The 19,499-nt window shown below is 47.5% G+C and overlaps 1 protein-coding gene across 1 annotated transcript in view; it reads right to left on the reverse strand.

Moving 5' to 3' along the window:
* LOC141264817 (uncharacterized) overlaps positions 1-19,499 on the reverse strand; it is a 184,493-nt gene that overhangs the window by 86,308 nt on the left and 78,686 nt on the right. Inside the window, exon 4 of the mRNA XM_073677161.1 lies at positions 15,622-15,649. Within this exon, the coding sequence (XP_073533262.1) occupies positions 15,622-15,649 (28 nt within the window). The remainder of the gene's footprint in view (positions 1-15,621; positions 15,650-19,499) is intronic.

Consider the following 19,499-nt stretch of genomic DNA (forward strand, 5'->3'; position numbering starts at 1 on the left):
TGCCCCTTGCAAGAGACATAGAGGTCAGAGAGCCTCCTAAAAACAATGTTCCTATCATTAGGAAGTGGATTTCCCATAGTGTTTGCCTATGCAGTGAATCAAAGGGCTGCCAAAAATTGGGAGGCACTCCAATGCCCCTTGGAAAAGACATGGAGGAGGGCCTCATAAAAAAATGTTCCCATTAGAAAGGAGCGGGCCTCCTATACTTGTAATGCCCATGCACTGAGTGTATGTGCTGACAAACATTTACCCCTGGGGGGTATACATGAACATACTGTATAAATATTTTTTTTTACGGGCATCATAAAGACCCTTTAAAAAAAGTATGTGGGTGTTGCATCACAGACCAAAATCACCCTGCTGATATGGTGGTGGAGGACAAGGATGAGGAAAAGGAGGAGGACAAGAGCAAATAGCCAAAATCAGGAAGCGTATACCCATGTGTGGGTGTGAAAAGGTGCATGGGAATACATCTCGGAAAAAAGACACTGTATTTGAGTTTATCTTACGCTGCTATCATTCGGTGGTGTTGAGAAGTCTGGCCCAATCCAGCCCTTGTTAATTTTTATAAGAGTCAGCCTGTCAGCATTTTCAGTTGACAGTCGGATGCGCTTATCAGTTATAATTCCACCAGCGGCACTAAAAACCCGCTCTGATAAAACGCTGGCGGCAGAGCAGACCAGGACCTCCAAGGCGTAGAGAGCCAGTTCATTCCACGTATCCAGCTTGGAAACCCAAGGAATCGCGGAGGACGTTGGTATGGTCGGCAAGGTACTCCCTCAGCATCTTCCCAAACTTTGCACTCCTTGTGAGAGTACCCCACTCGTCAGGGCCCGTGCGATGGCAGGGGCTGAGAAAACTCCCCCAGAACTTTGACAGTGTTCCCCTGCTTCTGCTGGATTGGAGTTGTGTCTCTCTCGCTTGTAGTCCTTGGTTGTCCAACGCACTATGACCTCTGCCGCCATCGTTTTCAGATGGGAATTTTTTTAATAGTTCCACAACAAGGGCCTTCTGGTACTGCCCCATTTTTGTAGACCTGTCTGCCTCAGGAATAAGAGATATAAAGTTCTCCTTGTAGCGTGGGTCTAGAAGTCTCACCAACCAGTAATGATTGTCACCCAAAAGTTTGAGAAGGGGAGGGTCATGGGAAAGGCAGCGTAACATAAATTCTGCCATGCGTGCCAGACTGCTAACAGTCAAGACTTCCGTGTCCTCACCAAGAGGATGACTGACCAGGCTCTCCTCCTCCTCCTCTCTTTCCTCAGGCCATCCACCCTTGACAGACGGTATGACAGTTGTACAGGTAGTACCGTCTGTAGCGCATGAAACTAGCTCCTGTTCTTCCTCCTCCTCCTCTTCCTCATTGTCACCCAATCCACATTGGGATGAGATGAGGCTGGGCTGTGTGTAATCACCCTGTATGGTTCCTTGCTCCATCTTATCGTGCTCCGCCTGCAATGCCTTCTCTTTGATTGTGAGCAGAGAGCGTTTCAGAAGACAGAGAAGGGGGATGGTGACGCTAATTATGGCGTCATCGACGCACACCATTTTGGTGGAGTCCTCAAAGTTTTGGAGGATGGTACATATGTCTGACATCCATGTCCACTCCTGAGGTATTATGTGTGGAGTCTGAACTGAATACAGACGGCCTTGTTGATGCTAGTACTCAACAACTGCCTTCTTCTGCTCACAAATCCTTCCCAACATCTGCAGTGTAGAGTTCCAACGCATGGGGACATCACACACCAGTAGGTGATCTGGAAGCTGCAAAGGCTGCTGAAGCACGGCAAGGGAGGCGGAAGCTGTAGCTGACTTTCTAAAATAGGCACACAGACGGCGTACTTTAACAAGCAGATCTGGCAGCTCTGGGTAGGATTTGAGAAACCGCTGAACCACAAGGTTAAGCCCATGGGCCAAGCATGGTACGTGTGTGAGCTCGTCTTGCCTCAGAGCCGCCACCAGGTTCTGGCCATTGTCACACACGACCATGCCTGGCTGTATGTTCAGCGGAGTGAGCCACAGATCTGCCTGTTCTTTCAGTGTTGTCCACAACTCTTCAGCATTGTACAGTTTGTCACCTAAGCATATTAGCTTCAGCACAGCCTGTTGCCGCTTGGTAAGCTTCCAGCTTGTGACTGATGTGGTCATTTTGGAGATGGAGGCTGAAGAGGAGGAGGAAGCTGGGGAGGATGACATGCAGTAGCTGTAGACTGTGGGGGCAACCCTGATTGACCTAGGGTCTGCAACCCTTGGCGTCGGGAGGAGATGTTCCGTCCCAATGTCCAACTGGGTCCCGGCTTCCATTATGTTAACCCAGTGTGCCGTCAGCGAGATGTACCGTCCTTGCCCACAAGCACTTGTCCACGTGTTCGTGATTATGTAGGCTTTCCCGGTAACTGCGTTGTTGAGGGCACGGCTAGTGTTTTGGGACACGTGCTTGTGTAAAGCGGGGATGGCACACCGGGAGAAATAGTGGCGACTGGGGACCGAGTACCAAGGAACGGCTGCCGCCATCAGGTTGCGGAATGCTTCCGTCTCCACGAACCTAAAAGGCAACATTTTGAGCGCAAGCAGTCGCGAAATGTGGGAATTTAGCAGTGTGGCCTGTGGGGTGTTGGCTGCGTATTTGCGCTTGCGTTCCAAGGACTGGGGTATGGACAACTGAACGCTGTGCTGGGACAAGGACATGGACGTGCTTCCTGATGCTGCTACTTGAGAGTGTGCAACGACAGGTGCAGGGCAGGAGGTATCTTCACATGCACCATGGACAGGGGATTGGCTTGCATGCACAACAGCGGAAGAAGCAGTGGTGCCACCCGCAGACACTGTTTCTGGACACTGGGGTTCAGCCCACAAAGTCGGGTGCTTTGCTGCCATGTGCCTGATCATGCTGGTGGTGGTCAGGCAAGTGGCGCAAATGGCCTTTTTGGGGTTATCGGCAGAGTCTTTAAAAAACAACTGGACTCAGGAAGACCTAACAGTTGTACTGGCAACATCCTTTGTGTTGGTGTTACGTGAAATGGTTGCCTGCCTTCTGTCTCCGGCCACCACACTGCTTCTTCCTGCCTGTTGGGGTGCTCTGCCTCTCTCCCCCTCTGTGCTGCTCTCTTCACTCTGCATGTCCTCCTGCCAGGTTGGGTCAGTTACTATATCATCCACCACCTCATCTTCCACTTCCGCACCCTGGTCCTCCTCCTGACTTTCTGGCAATTGAGTCTCATCATCGTCCACCTCTTGTGACACTTTCCCACCATCGCCTTCATGTGACCGTGGCTACTCAAATATTTGGGCATTGCTACATGTGATCTTGCCCCGCTTCAAGTGGACCGGGCGAGAGGGACGAATCTATAAATGGAAAAGTGAACAGCTCTTCAGAGTGTCCAAGTGTGGGATCAGTTGTCTCTGGGCACTCGGCATGGTGGGAGGAAGAATGTTCAGGGTGAGGAATGTGTGGTCCAGACTCACAACTACTGAGACATGACCGTGTGGAATACTGGATGGTGGTGGTGGCTAAGTGACTGGAAGCATTATCCGCTTTCCAACCAATAACATTTTGGCACTGCTCTGTGTTCAATAGTGGTGTGCTGCTGTCCCCTAGGAATTGGGACAGGAAGGTCAGGCGAGAAGATGTGGGTGTTTGTTGTGGCACAATTTCAGCTTGCCCACGGCCTCGGCCTCTGCATGCACCATCACCATCACATCCAGTTCCCCGTCCCTTGCCACGTGCCTTGCCCATTTTAAATGGAGGACAATATTGTCCAAGCTAACTACAAATGGCTGAATTTGGAGCGAACTTATATGTGATCCGTGTGACGGACAAACCACAGTTTTAAATACCTGGCCTGTAGGTAACTATTTTGAACAGCAAACTGGTATCAATAGATTCACCGACACACTGAAACAAATTGTGATATTTCAGGGTTTCTTTTAATAAATTTGCGAAAATTTCTGCATTTCTGTTTTTTTTCAGTCAAGATGGGGTGCAGAGTGGACTTTAATGAGATATAAAAATTAACTTTTTAGAATTTACCAAATGGCTGAAATGAAACAAAGAGTGAAAAATTTAAAGGGGTCTGAATACTTTCCGTACCCACTGTACACTGCCTGCCTGATATCTCTGCAGATGGATTAGTCCTCAGAAGTACTGTTTGTTGAGATGGATGTGTGTCTTTATAGTCAGGTATACTTACACTAACTAGAAAAAAGCAAATCTCTCCCTAGCTCAGCAGCACCTCTCCCTAAACTGTCTCATTCCCGAGTGACTGTGACGAGCATGGCGCGCCAGGTCTGATACAGACCTGATGACGCTGTGCGGCCAGCCAATCACTGTAATGCCACAACCAACATGGCTACGGCATTACATTGAGTGGCAGAGAATCCCTGCATGTTCATTGGCGCTTTAAAGCGCGCCAAACATGCTGGGAGGGGACCCGAGCTCCCGCTGGGCAACCCCAGAAATACTCGGTGTGCGCCGAGCATCTTGAGCAGTGAGATGCTTGGCCGAGCACCGATCAGTATCGAGCATGCTCACTCATCACTATCCATAACCTTACTGTGCTTCTTTATTAGCTGCTCCTTCATTGCCCTGGCTGTATGTTTTGGGTCATTGTCTTGCTGGAAGACCCAGCCACAACCCATCTTCAATGCTCTTACTGAGGGAAGGAGGTTGTTGGCCAAAATCTCACAATACATGACCCCATCCATCTTCCCTTCAATAAGGTACAGTCATCATGTCCCCTTTGCAGAAAACCACCCCCAAAGTATAATGTTTCCCCCACCATGCTTCCCAGTTGGGACGATGTTCTAAGGGTTGTACTCATCCTTCTTCTTCCTCCAAACACGGCGAGTGGAGTTAATGCCAAAGAGCTCAATATTTGTCTCATCTGACCACAGAACCTTCTCCCACTAACTCACAGAATCATCCAGGTCTTCATTTGCATACTTCAGACTGGCCTGCACATGTGCCTTCTTGAGCTGGGGGACCTTGCGGGCACTGCAGGATTTTAAACCTTTAAGGCGTAATGTGTTACCAATGGATTTCTTGGTGACTGTGGTCCCAGCTGCCTTGAGATCATTAACAAGTCCCCCCCCCCCCGTGTAATTTTAGGCTGATCTCTCACTTTCCTCATGATCAAGGATACCCCACGAGGTGAGATTTTGCATGGTGCCCCAGATCGATGTCGATTGACCGCCATTTTGTATTTCTTCCATTTTCTTACTATTGCACCAACAGTTGTCTCCTTCTCACCCAGCGTCTTACTTATGGTTTTGTAGCCCAATTCAAGCTTTGTGCAGGTCTTGTTATGTTCTGCTACCAGAGCTAAGGAAAGAGAGGAGATCTGTCCCTACGATAGAACTCAGCTTTATCCCTACGATGTAACAGGGGACCTGATCCTGCGATCAGACCTGCTAAAGTCCTAAGCTAGTCTGTACGGAGACCTATAGATGTGGGGAAGGAATCCCTACAAGTACTAAGGACTGGGAGGAATATGGGACACCTCCTAACAGAAATAGTAGCAGACAGACGAACAAACAAAATATATAGAACATAGAGGTCAGTAGACCAAGCAAACTAACAGAGCAAGACACAGAGCACAGGCTAGCTAGAAAGTAGATATACAATGAAGCCCAGCAAAGCCAGAAGGGCGGAGCAGGCTTAAATAGGCCAACAAGGTCATGTGACCAGCAAAGGAAAAAAAACCTAAGAGCAAGGTTCTAACAGTACCCCCCCCTTCTAAGAGGATCCTCCGGATCCCCTAGGACCAGGCTTATCAGGAAATCTCCTGTGAAACGCTCTGATAAGTCTGGACGCGGAAACATCATCCGACCTCACCCAAGAGTTATCCTCGGGTCCGAAACCTTTCCAGGCCACAAGATACTGCAAACTACCTCTATACAGTCTAGAGTTAAGGATGCGAGAAATTTCATATTCCCCGTCCTCCACCACCGGAGGAACAGAGGCAGAGGCGTCACAATCCGATACAACAGCTTTTTTTAACAGAGAGACATGAAATACCGGATTAATTCTCCAGGAGGTAGGAACCTCCAACCTAACAGCAGATTGGTTGACAACCTGAAGCACCTTAAAGGGCCCTACAAACTTGGGACCCAATTTCTTAGAAGGAATCCTCAACCGCAGATTCCTAGAGGACAACCAAACCATGTCACCAACAGCGAACAAAACCTCCTGTCGTTTCCTATCAAAGTAGTCCTTAGATTTTCTGTTGGCCTCCTGAAGATTACCACGCACATCCGTCCAAACTCTCTCCAAATCACCGGAAAAATTCTCCTCCTCAGGCACGGCAGATCCCAACTTGGAGAACGACCCAAACGACGGATGTCTCCCAGAACAACAAAAAAAAGGCGAACAACCAGCAGAAGAAGATGTATGATTGTTCAGAGCAAATTCAGCAAGTGGCAGAAACTCAGACCACCCCTCTTGATTGTCTGCCACAAAACAACGCAAGAACTGCTCAACATCCTGTTTTTTCCTTTCTGTCTGGCCATTAGATTCAGGATGATATCCGGACGAGAACGATAAATGAACTCCCAACCTGTCACAAAAGGCACGCCAAAAACGAGCCACGAACTGAGGACCCCTATCAGAAACAATGTCAGTAGGAACGCCATGAAGTCTGACAATTTCCTTGACAAAGGCCTTAGCGAGAGTTTTAGCGCAGGGCAGTTTGACAAAGGGAACCAAGTGACACATCTTGCTAAAACGGTCCACGACCACCCAGATGACAGTAAAACCCTCAGAGGGGGGAAGGTCAGTTATAAAGTCCATAGCCAAAAGTGTCCAAGGAGCACTGGGAACCTCCAAAGGACAAAGCAACCCCGCAGCAGGAGTATGTGAGGACTTAGATCTAGCACATATAGTACATTGACGCACCCACTTAATGACTTCCTTCTGCCATCCAGGCCACCAAAAACTGCGACCCACCAGTCTCTTGGTCTCAGAGATTCCGGGATGACCTGCCAACCGAGATTCGTGACACTCAACAAACAAATCTCTCCTAAAGGTCCCAGGCACAAACAACCTCCCATGAGGAGTGTTAGAAGGGGCATTCTCCTGTGCTTTAAGAATCTCATTTTCCAAAACGGAGTCCAAAGCAGCTATCACAACACCTTCTTGTAAAATGTTCTCCTCTTTCTCAGCACCGACTATGGGAGAAAAACTGCGAGACAAGGCATCCGCCTTAACATTCTTAGTACCAGGGATGTAAGTAACGGAGAAATTAAACCGCGAGAAAAACAGTGCCCACCTAGCCTGACGGGCATTCAGGCGCTTGGCAGCATCAAGATATATCAGATTTTTATGATCCGTAAGAACCTGAACGGGAAATTCCGCACCTTCCAAGAAGTGGCGCCAGTGTTCAAATGCGAGTTTAATAGCCAATAATTCCTGATTACCAATATCGTAATTCAGTTCAGTCTCCGAAAAAATTTTTGAAAAAAAGGCACAGGGATGTAATCCATCCCCGTTATCCTGAGACAATACTGCGCCAACCCCCACAGAGGAAGCATCAACCTCAACCAAAAACGGCTTAGTCACATCAGGCTGCATAAGGATGGGAGCAGAGGTGAACCTCTCCTTGAGATACACAAAAGCTTCAATGGCCTCAGAAGACCACTGAACCGCATCAGCACCTTTCCTGGTGAGATCGGTCAGAGGTTTGACAATACTAGAAAAATTTTTTATGAATTTTCTGTAGTAATTGGCGAAACCCAAAAACCTCTGTATCGATTTCAAACCAATAGGCCTAGGCCATTCCTGCACAGCCTGAACCTTAACCGGATCCATCTCAAAACCTTCGCTGGAGATAATGTAACCCAAAAAACTAATTCTCTGTACAGCGAACTCACATTTCTCCAGCTTAGCAAAAAGCGAATTGTCCATTAATAACTGTAATACCTCACGCACGCTCCGCCAATGAGACTCCAGATCCGGCGAATAAATCAAAATGTCATCCAAATACACAACCACATTTTTACCGATCAAAGGTCTCAGGATGTCATTAATCAGATTCTGAAAAAATGCAGGAGCATTAGTAAGACCAAAAGGCATCACCAGATTCTCAAAATGACCCACAGGAGTGTTAAAAGCAGTCTTCCATTCATCACCCTCCTTCATGCGCAACAGATTGTATGCCCCCCGAAGGTCAATTTTAGAGAACCACTTGGCCCCCATTAACTGGTTAAACAGATCAGGAATCAATGGCAGTGGGTAAGGATTGCGTACAGTAATTTTGTTAATCTCACGAAAATCCAGACAAGGACGTAAACCGCCGTCCTTTTTTTTTACAAAAAAAAATCCAACCGCCACAGGAGACTTAGAGGGCCTAATGTGACCGGCGGCCAAACTTGTCTGTATGTATTCCTCCAAAGCCTTCCTCTCAGGAATAGTAAGATTAAATAAACGACTTTTAGGAAGAGTCGCTCCAGGGACAAATTCAATAGAACAATCATAGTCTCTATGGGGAGGCAAAACCTGCGATTCCTTCTCAGAAAAAACTCTCCAAAAATCCTGAATAGGAACAGGCAATTCTCCCCTATCCAAAGCTGCAATACGCCCGTTACAACACTTGTCATAACATTTATGGCTCCAGGATTTAATTTCACTGGTAGACCAATCCAGTACAGGATTGTGAAATTTTAACCAGGGCAATCCCAATATTACTGGAGAAGGCAAGTTATTCAACACTACCAAATCCAATTTCTCATGGTGAACACCATTAATAGTGAGAGGAAATTCACAGACCTTGAGAGTAATATTCTTCAAAGGGGAACCATCCACAGAAACCACAGCAATGGGGGATGATAAAGGTTCAGGTTTTAAATTGAGTCTTTCCACGAATCCCCCATCAATTACATTCAGAGTAGACCCGCAATCAACAAACACCCGAAATTCCATTAATTTTTTCTGAGCAATCGTGGAAGCAGCTAAAAATATACCCTTGGAATTTAAACAGGCAATACGGGCGTGACTGACCATTTTTTTTTCTTTCTTCATACGAAGCTCACAGCCTTTAATCAAATGACCAGATTTTCCGCAATAGAAACCCAAGCCTTCAAAAAATCGACGGTCTTTTTCTTGAGAGCGAGGTGCCACCGATCCAATCTCCATCGGTTCACCACTGTTAGTACACACATTCTCATAACCAGAAACTGACATAGCAGAGGATTTGCTCTCATTAACCCTTGCACGCAGTCTTCTATCCACCCGTATAGCTAATTGCATAGCCTGTTGCAAATCTTCAGGTGTAGGATAAGCAATTAGCAGGTCTTTAACCCTTTCACTGAGCCCAGCAAGAAATAGACTTTTCAGAGCAGAATCGTTCCACCCTGTTTGAGTAGACCAACGACGGAAATGAGTACAATATTTTTCCACATTACCTGATCCCTGTTTTAAACGTCTCAACTCAGTCTCAGCTGATGCGACACGGTCAGGATCATCATATAATAGTCCCAAAGCAGAAAAAAAACTATCCACTGATCTGAAGCATGTATCACTAGGTTGCAAAGAAAAGGCCCACTCCTGAGGCTCTTTGCGCAAAAGTGACATTATGAACCCTACGCGCTGGGATTCATCCCCAGAGGACTTAGGTCTCAAACGAGAATACAATAAGCAAGCATTTTTAAATGAAAAAAATTCTCGGTGTTCACCAAAAAATAAATCCGGCAAACATACCTTAGGCTCCAAGAAATGTGCTCCAGGACAGTTACTCACGTGCTGACGGAGCTCGGCCACCTCCAGAGAGAGTCCCTGCAGGCGATGAGCCAAATCCTGAACCGACACCATGATGGAACAGAAAAATCTTTCCTTAGAGAATTTACAGGCTGGACTTTCTGTTATGTTCTGCTACCAGAGCTAAGGAAAGAGAGGAGATCTGTCCCTACGATAGAACTCAGCTAAATCCCTACGATGTAACAGGGGACCTGATCCTGCGATCAGACCTGCTAAAGTCCTAAGCTAGTCTGTACGGAGACCTATAGATGTGGGGAAGGAATCCCTACAAGTACTAAGGACTGGGAGGAATATGGGACACCTCCTAACAGAAATAGTAGCAGACAGATGAACAAACAAAATATATAGAGCATAGAGGTCAGTAGACCAAGCAAACTAACAGAGCAAGACACAGAGCACAGGCTAGCTAGAAAGTAGATATACAATGAAGTCCAGCAAAGCCAGAAGGGCGGAGCAGGCTTAAATAGGCCAACAAGGTCATGTGACCAGCAAAGGAAAAAAAACCTAAGAGCAAGGTTCTAACAGGTCTATGATCTGGTCCCTGACATCCTTAGAAAGCTCTTTGGTCTTGCCCATGTTGTAGAGGTTAGATTCTGACTGATTATTTGAGTCTGCGGACAGGAGTCTTTTATACAGGTGACTATGTAAGACAGCTGTCTTTAATGCAGGTAACGAGTTGATTAGGAGCGTCTAACTGGTCTGTAGGAGCCAGAACTCATAATGGTTTGTAGGGGATCAAATACTTATTTCTCACTGCAAAATGCAAATATATTTATCTAATTTATACAATGTGATTTTCTTGATTTTTTTTGGATACTCTTTCTCTCAATATTAAAATTAACCCACCCTAGGGATGAGGGGGTACCATACATACCAGGCTTGGGGGATGAGGGGTACCATGCATACGAGGGATGAGGGGTGCCATGCATACCAGGATAGGGATGAGGGGTACCATACATACCATAATGGGAATGAGGGGTACCATGCATACCAGGATAGGGATGAGGGGGTACCATGCACTACTAGGATGAGGGATGGGGTAACATGCATAACAGGATCAGAATGAGGGGTGCCATGCATACCAGAATACGGATTAGGGGCCATGCATACCAGCATACGGATGAGGGGGTACCATGCATGCCAGGATAGGGATGAGGGGTGCCATGCATACCAGGACAGCGATGAGGGGTACCATACATACCAGGATATGGATGAGGGGTACCATACATAGCAGGATTGGGGATGAGGGGTGCCATGGATACCAGGATTGGGGATGAGGGGTGCCATGCATACCAGGATAGGGATGAGGGGTACCATACATACCAGGATATGGATGAAGGGTACCATACATAGCAGGATTGGGGATAAGGGGTACCATACGTACCAGGATAGGGATGAGGGGTACCATACATAGCAGAATTGGGGATGAGGGGTACCATACATACCAGGATAGGGATGAGGGGTACGATACATACCAGGATTGGAGATGAGGGGTACCATACATACCATGATAGGGATGAGGGATACCATACATAGTAGGATTGGGGATGAGGGTTGCAATGCATACCAGGATTGGGGATGAGGGGTACCATACATACCAGGTTTGGGGATGGGGTGTCATGCATACCAGGATTGGGGTTGAGGGGTGCCATGCATACCAGGATGGGGATGAGGGGGTACCATGCATACCAGGATAGGGATAAGGGGGTACCATGCATACCAGGATAGGGATGAGGGGCTAACATTCACACCAGGGTAGGGACAAAGGGGTACCATGTTTACCATGATAGGGATGAGGGGGTACCATGCATACCAGGATAGGAATGAGGGGGTACTATACATACCAAGATAGGGATGAGGGTACCATGCATACCAGGATGAGGCGTACCATACTTACCAAGATAGGAATGAGGGATGAGGTACCGTGCATACCATGATGAGGAAAGACAGTGCCATGCATACCAGAATGAGGGATGAGGAGTGCCATGCATACAAGGATGGGGGTGAGGGGTGCCATGTATACCAGGATTCGGGATGAGGGAGCCATGCATACCAGGATGAGGGATGGGGTGCCATGCATACCAGGATTGGGGATGAGGTGTGCCATGCATACCAGGATAGGATGGGGGCAGCACATAACAGGATGGGGGAACAGGATTGGGTAGCACAAATACCAAGATGGGAGCAGCACAAATACCAGGATAGAGGCAGCACATAACAGGATGGGGGCAGCACATAACAGGATGGGAGACCAATTACCAATAAAAAAGCTTGCCACCCAGGCGTAGAACGAGTTCAATAGCTAGTATATATATATATATATATATATATATATACAGTGCCTACAAGTAGTATTCAACCCCCTGCAGGTTTAGCTGGTTTGATAAGATGCAAATAAGTTAGAGCCTTCAAACTGCAAACGAGAGGATTTATGAACAGAAGCATAAATCTTACAAACCAAAAAGTTATGTTGCTCAGTTGAATTTTATTAAATTTTAAACATAAAAGTGTGGGTCAATTATTATACAACCCCTATGTTTAATATTTTGTGGAATAACCCTTGTTTGCAATTACAGCTAATAATCATCTTTTATAAGACCTGATTAGGCAGGCACAGGTCTGTGGAGTTATCTTGGCCCACTCCTCCATGCAGATCTTCTCCAAGTTATCTAGGTTCTTTGGGTGTCTCATGTGGACTTTATTCTTGAGCTCCTTCCACAAGTTTTCAATTGGGTTAAGGTCAGGAGACTGACTAGGCCACTCCAACACCTTGACTTTTTCCCTCTTGAACCAGGCCTTGGTTTTCTTGGCTGTGTGCTTTGGGTCGTTGTCTTGTTGGAAGATGAAATTACGACCCATCTTAAGATCCTTGATGGAGGAGCGGAGGTTCTTGGCCAAAATCTCCAGGTAGGCCGTGCTATCCATCTTCCCATGGATGCGGACCAGATGGCCAGGCCCCTTGGCTGAGAAACAGCCCCACAGCATGATGCTGCCACCACCATGCTTGACTGTAGGGATGGTATTCTTGGGGTCATATGCAGTGCCATCCAGTCTCCAAACGTCACGTGTGTGGTTGGCACCAAAGATCTCGATCTTGGTCTCATCAGACCATAGAACCTTGAACCAGTCTGTCTCAGAGTCCTCCAAGTGATCATGAGCAAACTGTAGACGAGCCTTGACATGACACTTTGAAAGTAAAGGTACCTTACGGGCTCGTCTGGAACGGAGACCATTGCGGTGGAGTACGTTACTTATGGTATTGACTGAAACCAATGCCCCCACTGCCATGAGATCTTCCCGGAGCTCCTTCCTTGTTGTCCTTGGGTTAGCCTTGACTCTTCGGACAAGCCTGGCCTCGGCACGGGAGGACACTTTCAAAGGCTGTCCAGGCCGTGGAAGGCTAACAGTAGTTCCATAAGCCTTCCACTTACGGATGATGCTCCCAACAGTGGAGACAGGTAGGCCCAACTCCTTGGAAAGGGTTTTGTACCCCTTGCCAGCCTTGTGACCCTCCACGATCTTGTCTCTGATGGCCTTGGAATGCTCCTTTGTCTTTCCCATGTTGACCATGTCTGAGTGCTGTTCACAAGTTTGGGGAGGGTCTTAAATAGTCAGAAAAGGCTGGCAAAAGAGATCTTTAATCCACACATGTGAAGCTCATTATTCTTGGTGCCTGAACTACTTCTTAATACTTTAGGGGGACCAAACAGAATTCTTGTGGTTTGAGGGGTTGAATAATAAATGACACTCTGAATTAACTTTTAACGTTTTTAAAAAAAAAAAAAAAAAAAAAAAAAAAAATTTGCTGCAGTGCATTTCCCACTTCCAGGCTGACCTACAGTACAAATGTCACAATGCCAAGTTAATTCCGCATGTGTCAACCAGCTAAATCTGCAGGGGGTTGAATACTACTTGTAGGCACTGTATATCAGAGCTAGGCAGGCAAGCAGTGTATGTGCCAGTCCATACAGCACAAGAGGCTCCATTCCAGTTCTGGCTGCTGCTGCTGTTACAGATATTTCTAGAAATAGCCCCAGGTATCAGGGGCCAGGGATAATTATTTTTTTGATCTTAATCCTGATTATTTGCTTCAAAAGCAATCCAGAGAACACCATTTTTCTGCTCCATTTGCTTGTTACCATAGCAGAATACAGCCAGGTCCTTTCCATATTACAGTGATAAAAATCCAGGAATTTGTAGTGAACGTGGAAAATATTTGCCTCCATTTAAATTTTGTTGCAGTGTGTCGGTGAAGTTATTGACATGAGGTCGCTGTGAAAAATAATAACCTATAGGCCAGCTATTTAAAACTGTGGTTTTCCGTCACACGTATCACATATCATTGCGATTTAAATCCTGCCATTTGTAGTGAATGTGGAAAATATTGTCCTCCATTTAAAATGGGCAAGGTACGTGGCAAGGGACGGGGAAGTGGACATGATAGTGATGGTGCATACAGAGGATGTGGGCAAGCTGAAATTGTGCCACAACAAACACCCACATCTTGTCGCTCGACCTTCCTGTCCCAATTAATAGGGGACAGCAGCACACCACTATTGAACACAGAGCAGTGTGAAAAGGTTATTGGTTGGATAGCAGATAATGCTTCCAGTCACTTTGCCACCACCACCTTGTCTTCCACACGGTCAAGTCTCAGTAGCCGTGAGTCTGGACCGCATATTCCTCACCCTGATCCTCCTTCCTCCCACCATGCCGAGTACCCAGAGACAACTGATCCCACACTTGGACACTCAGAAGAGCTGTTTACTTTTCCATTTATAGATTCGGGCCTCTAGCCAGGTCCACTTGAAGCGGGGTAAGAGGAGATCGCATGTAGCTATGCCCAAATATTTGAGAAGCCACGGTCACACGAAGGCGACGGTGGGAAACTGTTACAAGAGGTGGATGATGATGAGATACAAGCGCCAGAGAGTCAGGAGGAGGACCAGGGTGCGGAAGTGGAAGACGTGGTGGTGGATGATATAGTAACTGACCAAACCTGGCAGGAGGACATGCAGAGCGAGGACAGCAGCACACAGGAGGAGGGAGGCGTAGCACCACAACAGGCAGGAAGAAGCAGTGTGGTGGCCGCAGACTAGTGATGAGCGAGTATGTTTTGTTAACCGTTTTGCCGAGTATGCTCGGGCGAGCACCGAGTAGTTACAGCTGCTCGATGTTATGTTTGAATCACTCCCGTGTGCATGATTTGCAACTGTTTGACAGCTTTAATACATGTGAGGAATGTCTATTTCTTACACATTCCTCACATGTATTAAAGGTGTCAAACAGTTGCAAATTATGCACACGGGAGTGATTCAAACATAACATCGAGCAGCTGTAACTACTCGGTGCTCGCCCGATCATACTCGACGAAAGGGTTAACAAAACATACTCGCTCATCACTACTGCAGACACAAGGCGGAAAAGCGTTCCTCATAAAGCCAACACGACGGAAGTTGCCAGGACAACTGTTAGGTCTTCTTGAGTCTGGTTGTTTTTTAAAGACTCTGCAGATAACCCAAAAAGGCCATATGCACCACCTGCCAGGCCAGCATCAGCAGGGGTAGTAAAACTACCAGCCTGACCACCACCAGCATGATCAGGTACATGGCAGCAAAGCACCTGACTAAGTGGGCCGAACCCCAGGGTCCAGCAACAGTATCTGCGAATGACACCACTGCTCGTTCCACTGTTGTGCGTGCACACCAATCCCCTGTCCATGGCGCATGCCAAGATGCCTCCCGCCCTGTACCTGTTGTTGAACACTCTCAACTAGCACCATAAGCAAGCACATCCACGTCCTTGTCCCAGCACATCATTCAGTTGTCCTTGGAACTCAAGCGCATATACGCAGCAAACAACCCACAGGCCACACTACTAAATTCACACATTTTGTGAATGCTTGCGCTCGAAATGTTGCCTTTTAGGCTCGTGCAGACGGAAGTTTACTGCAACCCGATGGCGGCAGGCGTCCCTCGGTTCTTGGTCCCCAGTCGCCACTATTTCTTCCGGTGTGCCGTCCCTGCATTACACAAGCATGTGTCCCACAACATTAGCCGTTCCCTCAACAATGCAGTTACTGGAAAAGTCCACCTAACCACGGACATGTGGACAAGTGCTTGTGGGCAGGGACGGTACATCTCACTGACGGAACACTGGGTTGACATAGTGGAAGCCGGTACCCAGTCGGACCTTGGGAAGGAACACGTCCGCCCGACACCGAGGATTGCGGGCCCTGGCCCCACATTCTACAGCTCCTGCACCTCATCCTCCTCCTCCTCCACTTCAGCCTCCATCTCCGAAATGACCACATCAGTCACAAGCTGGAAGCACTGCAACACTGCCTCAGCCAAGCGGCAACAGGTTGTGCTGAAGCTAATATGCTCAGGTGACAACCGCACAATGTTGAAGAGTTGTGGACAGCTCTGAAAGAGCAGGCAGATCTGTGGCTGGCACCGCTGAACCTACAGCCAGGCATGGTCGTGTGTGACAATGGCTGGAACCTGGTGGCGGCTCTGAGGCAAGGCGAGCTAACACACGTACCATGCCTGGCCAATGTGCTTAACCTCGTGGTTCAGCGGTTTCTCAAAACCTACCCGGATCTGTCGGATCTGCTTGTCAAAGTACGCAGCCTGTGTGTCCATTTTAGAAAGTCAACCACAGCTTCTGCCGCTCTTGCCGTGCTTCATCAGCCTTTGCAGCTTCCAGCTCACCGACTTATCTTCGATGTCCCCACGCGTTGGAACTCTACATTGCAGATGTTGGGAAGGATTTGTGAGCAGAAGAGGAAAGTTGTTGACTACCAGAATCAACAAGGCCGTCTGTATTCAGTTCAGACTCCACACATAAAACCTCAGGAGTGGACATGGATGTCAGACATATGTACCATCCTCCAAAACTTTGAGGACTCCACCAAGATGGTGAGCGGCGATGACGCCATAATTAGCATCACCATCCCGCTTCTCTGTCTTCTGAAACGCTCTCTGCTCTCAATTAAAGAGGATGCATAGCAGGCAGAGCACGATGAGATGGAGCAAGGAACCATACAGGGTGATTACACACAGCCCAGCCTCATCTCATCCCAACGTGGATTGAGTGACAATGAGGAGGAGGAAGAACAGGAGCTAGTTTCATACGCTATAGACGGTACTACCTGCACAATGGGTCATACCATCTGTTCAGCGTGGATGGCCTGAGGAAAGGAAGGAGGAGGAAGATAAGGAAGAGAGCATGGTCACTCGTCCTCTTGATGAGGACACAGAAGTCTTGCCTCTTTGCAGTCTGGCACACATGGCTGAGTTTATGTTACGCTGCTTTTCCCATGATCCTCGCATTGTCCAAATTTTGGGTGACAGTCGTTACTGGTTGATGAAGCTTCTAGACCCACGCTACAGGGCAAACTTTATGTCTCTTATTCATTTGCAGGACAGGCCTAATAAAATGGGGCAGTGACAGAAGGTCCTTGTTGCGGTATTAGTGAAAAAATTCCCATCTGAAAACGCTGGCGGAAGAGGTCACAGTTCGTTGGACAACCAAGGAGTACAAAGGCAATCCAGCAGAGGCAGGGGAACACTGTCAAAGTTCTGGTACAGTTTTCTCAGACCCTCCCATTGCACAGGTCCTGAGTCCTTGTATTCTCACAAGGATTGCAAAGTTTATGAAGATGGTGAGGGAGTACCTTGCTGACCGTACCAACGTCCTCCGTGATTCCTCTGTGCCCTATAATTATTGGGTATCCAAGCTGGACACGTGGCATGAACTGGCTCTCTACGCTATGAAGGTCCAGGCCTGCCCTGCCACTAGCGTTTTGTCAAAGTGGGTTTTTAGTGCCGCCGGTGGTATTATAACCGATGGGCACATCTGCCTGTCAACTGAAAGTGCTGACAGGCTGGCTCTTATAAAAATGAACAAGGGCTGGATTGAACCAGACTTCTCGACACCATCGAATGATAGCAGCGTAACATAAACTCAAATATAGTGTCTTTTTTGGGGAGGACTAACTCTATTCCCATGCACCTCTGTCTTCACACCCACACATGGGTATACGCTTCCTGATTTTGTCTATTTGCTCTTGTCCTCCTCCTTATCCTCATCCTCCACCACCATATGTACCATATCAACATATCTATGTCTCTTGCAAGGTGCATTGGAGTTCCTCCAAATTTTTGGCAGACATTGCTTCACTGCATAGGCAAACACAAATTTTTGGCATCCGTTGCTTCACTGCATAGGCAAACAGTATGGGAGACACACTTCCTAATAATGGGAACATTGTTTTTAGGAGGTTCTTTAACCTCTACGTCTCTTGCAAGGGCATTGGAGTTACTCCAAATTTTTGGCAGCTGTTGCTTCACTGCATAGGCAAACACTATGGGAGACCCACTTCCTAATAATGGGAACATTGTTTTCAGGAGGCTCTCTGACCTCTGCATCGGTTGCAAGGGGCATTGGAGTTCCTTCAAATTTTTGGCAGCCGTTACTTCACTGTATAGGCAAACACTATGGGAGACCCACTTCCTAATAATGGGAACATTGTTTTCAGGAGGCTCTCTGATCTCTGCGTCTGTTGCAAGGGGCATTGGAGTTCCTCCAAATTTTTGGCAGCCGTTGCTTCACTGCATAGGCAAACAGTATGGGAGACCCTCTCCTTTCTAATGGGAATATGTTGTTACTGCGGCCCTGCTCTACGTGTCTTTAAATTGTGAGTGGGGTTTTTCCCAACTTTTGGCAGCCATTGGACTCACTGCATACCCTATAACTGTATAGCAGACCCTCTCCTTCCTAATGGGAACATGATGTACTCATTACTGTGGCCCTGCTCTATGTGTCTTTAAATTGTGAGTGGGTTTTTTTCCCAAATTTTGGCAGCCTTTGCAGTCACAGCATGGGCATTACAACTATAGGAGACCAGATACTTTATTAGGGGAACACTCTTTTTACTGGGACCCTCCTCTATATCTCTTCAATGGAGTATTGGGTTGCGTAAATATTTTGGCATCCCTTGCAGTCACTGCATACGCAATAACAGTATAGGAGACCCACTTGTTAATAATGGGAACAACAAAGCATAGCCAGCTGATGGCTCTCTAACAATAGCGAGGGCCGACTGATGGCCCTTTAAGAATAGTAAGGGTCACCTGATGACCCAATAGAATAGGCTTTGTGGCTTTCAGAATTCCTCCATCATAAATGAAAGGTGAAACCCTCCAAGTGTCATCTCCTGAAACCAAAGGTGCAGTACCTGGGACACGTGGTGAGTGCTGATGGAGTGGCTCCCGACCCTGATAAGATCACCGTGATTAAGGACTGGCCAAGACCCTCCAGCATAAAGGAAGTGCGGCAGTTCCTCGGGTTGGTAGGCTACTACCGAAGATTCATTCCCGGTTTCACCAAAATGGCAGCCTCTATGCAGGACCTCCTGATAGGTCAATCTCGGAAAGCCAAAAACCAGAAGCCGCCCTTCAGGTGGGAAAAGCTGGAAGAGGAGTCCTTTTGCCAGCTGAAGATGGCCCTCACGGGGGATGAAATCCTGGCATATCCAGACTACAGCCAGCCCTTTATCCACCACACGGACGCAAGCAACATCGGGCTAGGAGCCGTACTGTCCCAGATCCAGCTAGGGAAAGAACGGGTAATCGCTTACGCCAGCCGAAAGCTACGGCCCACGGAGAGGAACCCTGAGAATTATAGCTCATTCAAGCTGGAGTTCCTGGCAGTAGTGTGGGCAGTGACCGAACGTTTCAAGCATTAC

Source organism: Phyllobates terribilis, unplaced genomic scaffold (genome assembly GCF_046119375.1).
Source record: "Phyllobates terribilis strain yellow unplaced genomic scaffold, ASM4611937v1 Scaffold_4__5_contigs__length_816908805, whole genome shotgun sequence".
In the NCBI taxonomy this organism is placed as follows: domain Eukaryota; kingdom Metazoa; phylum Chordata; class Amphibia; order Anura; family Dendrobatidae; genus Phyllobates; species Phyllobates terribilis.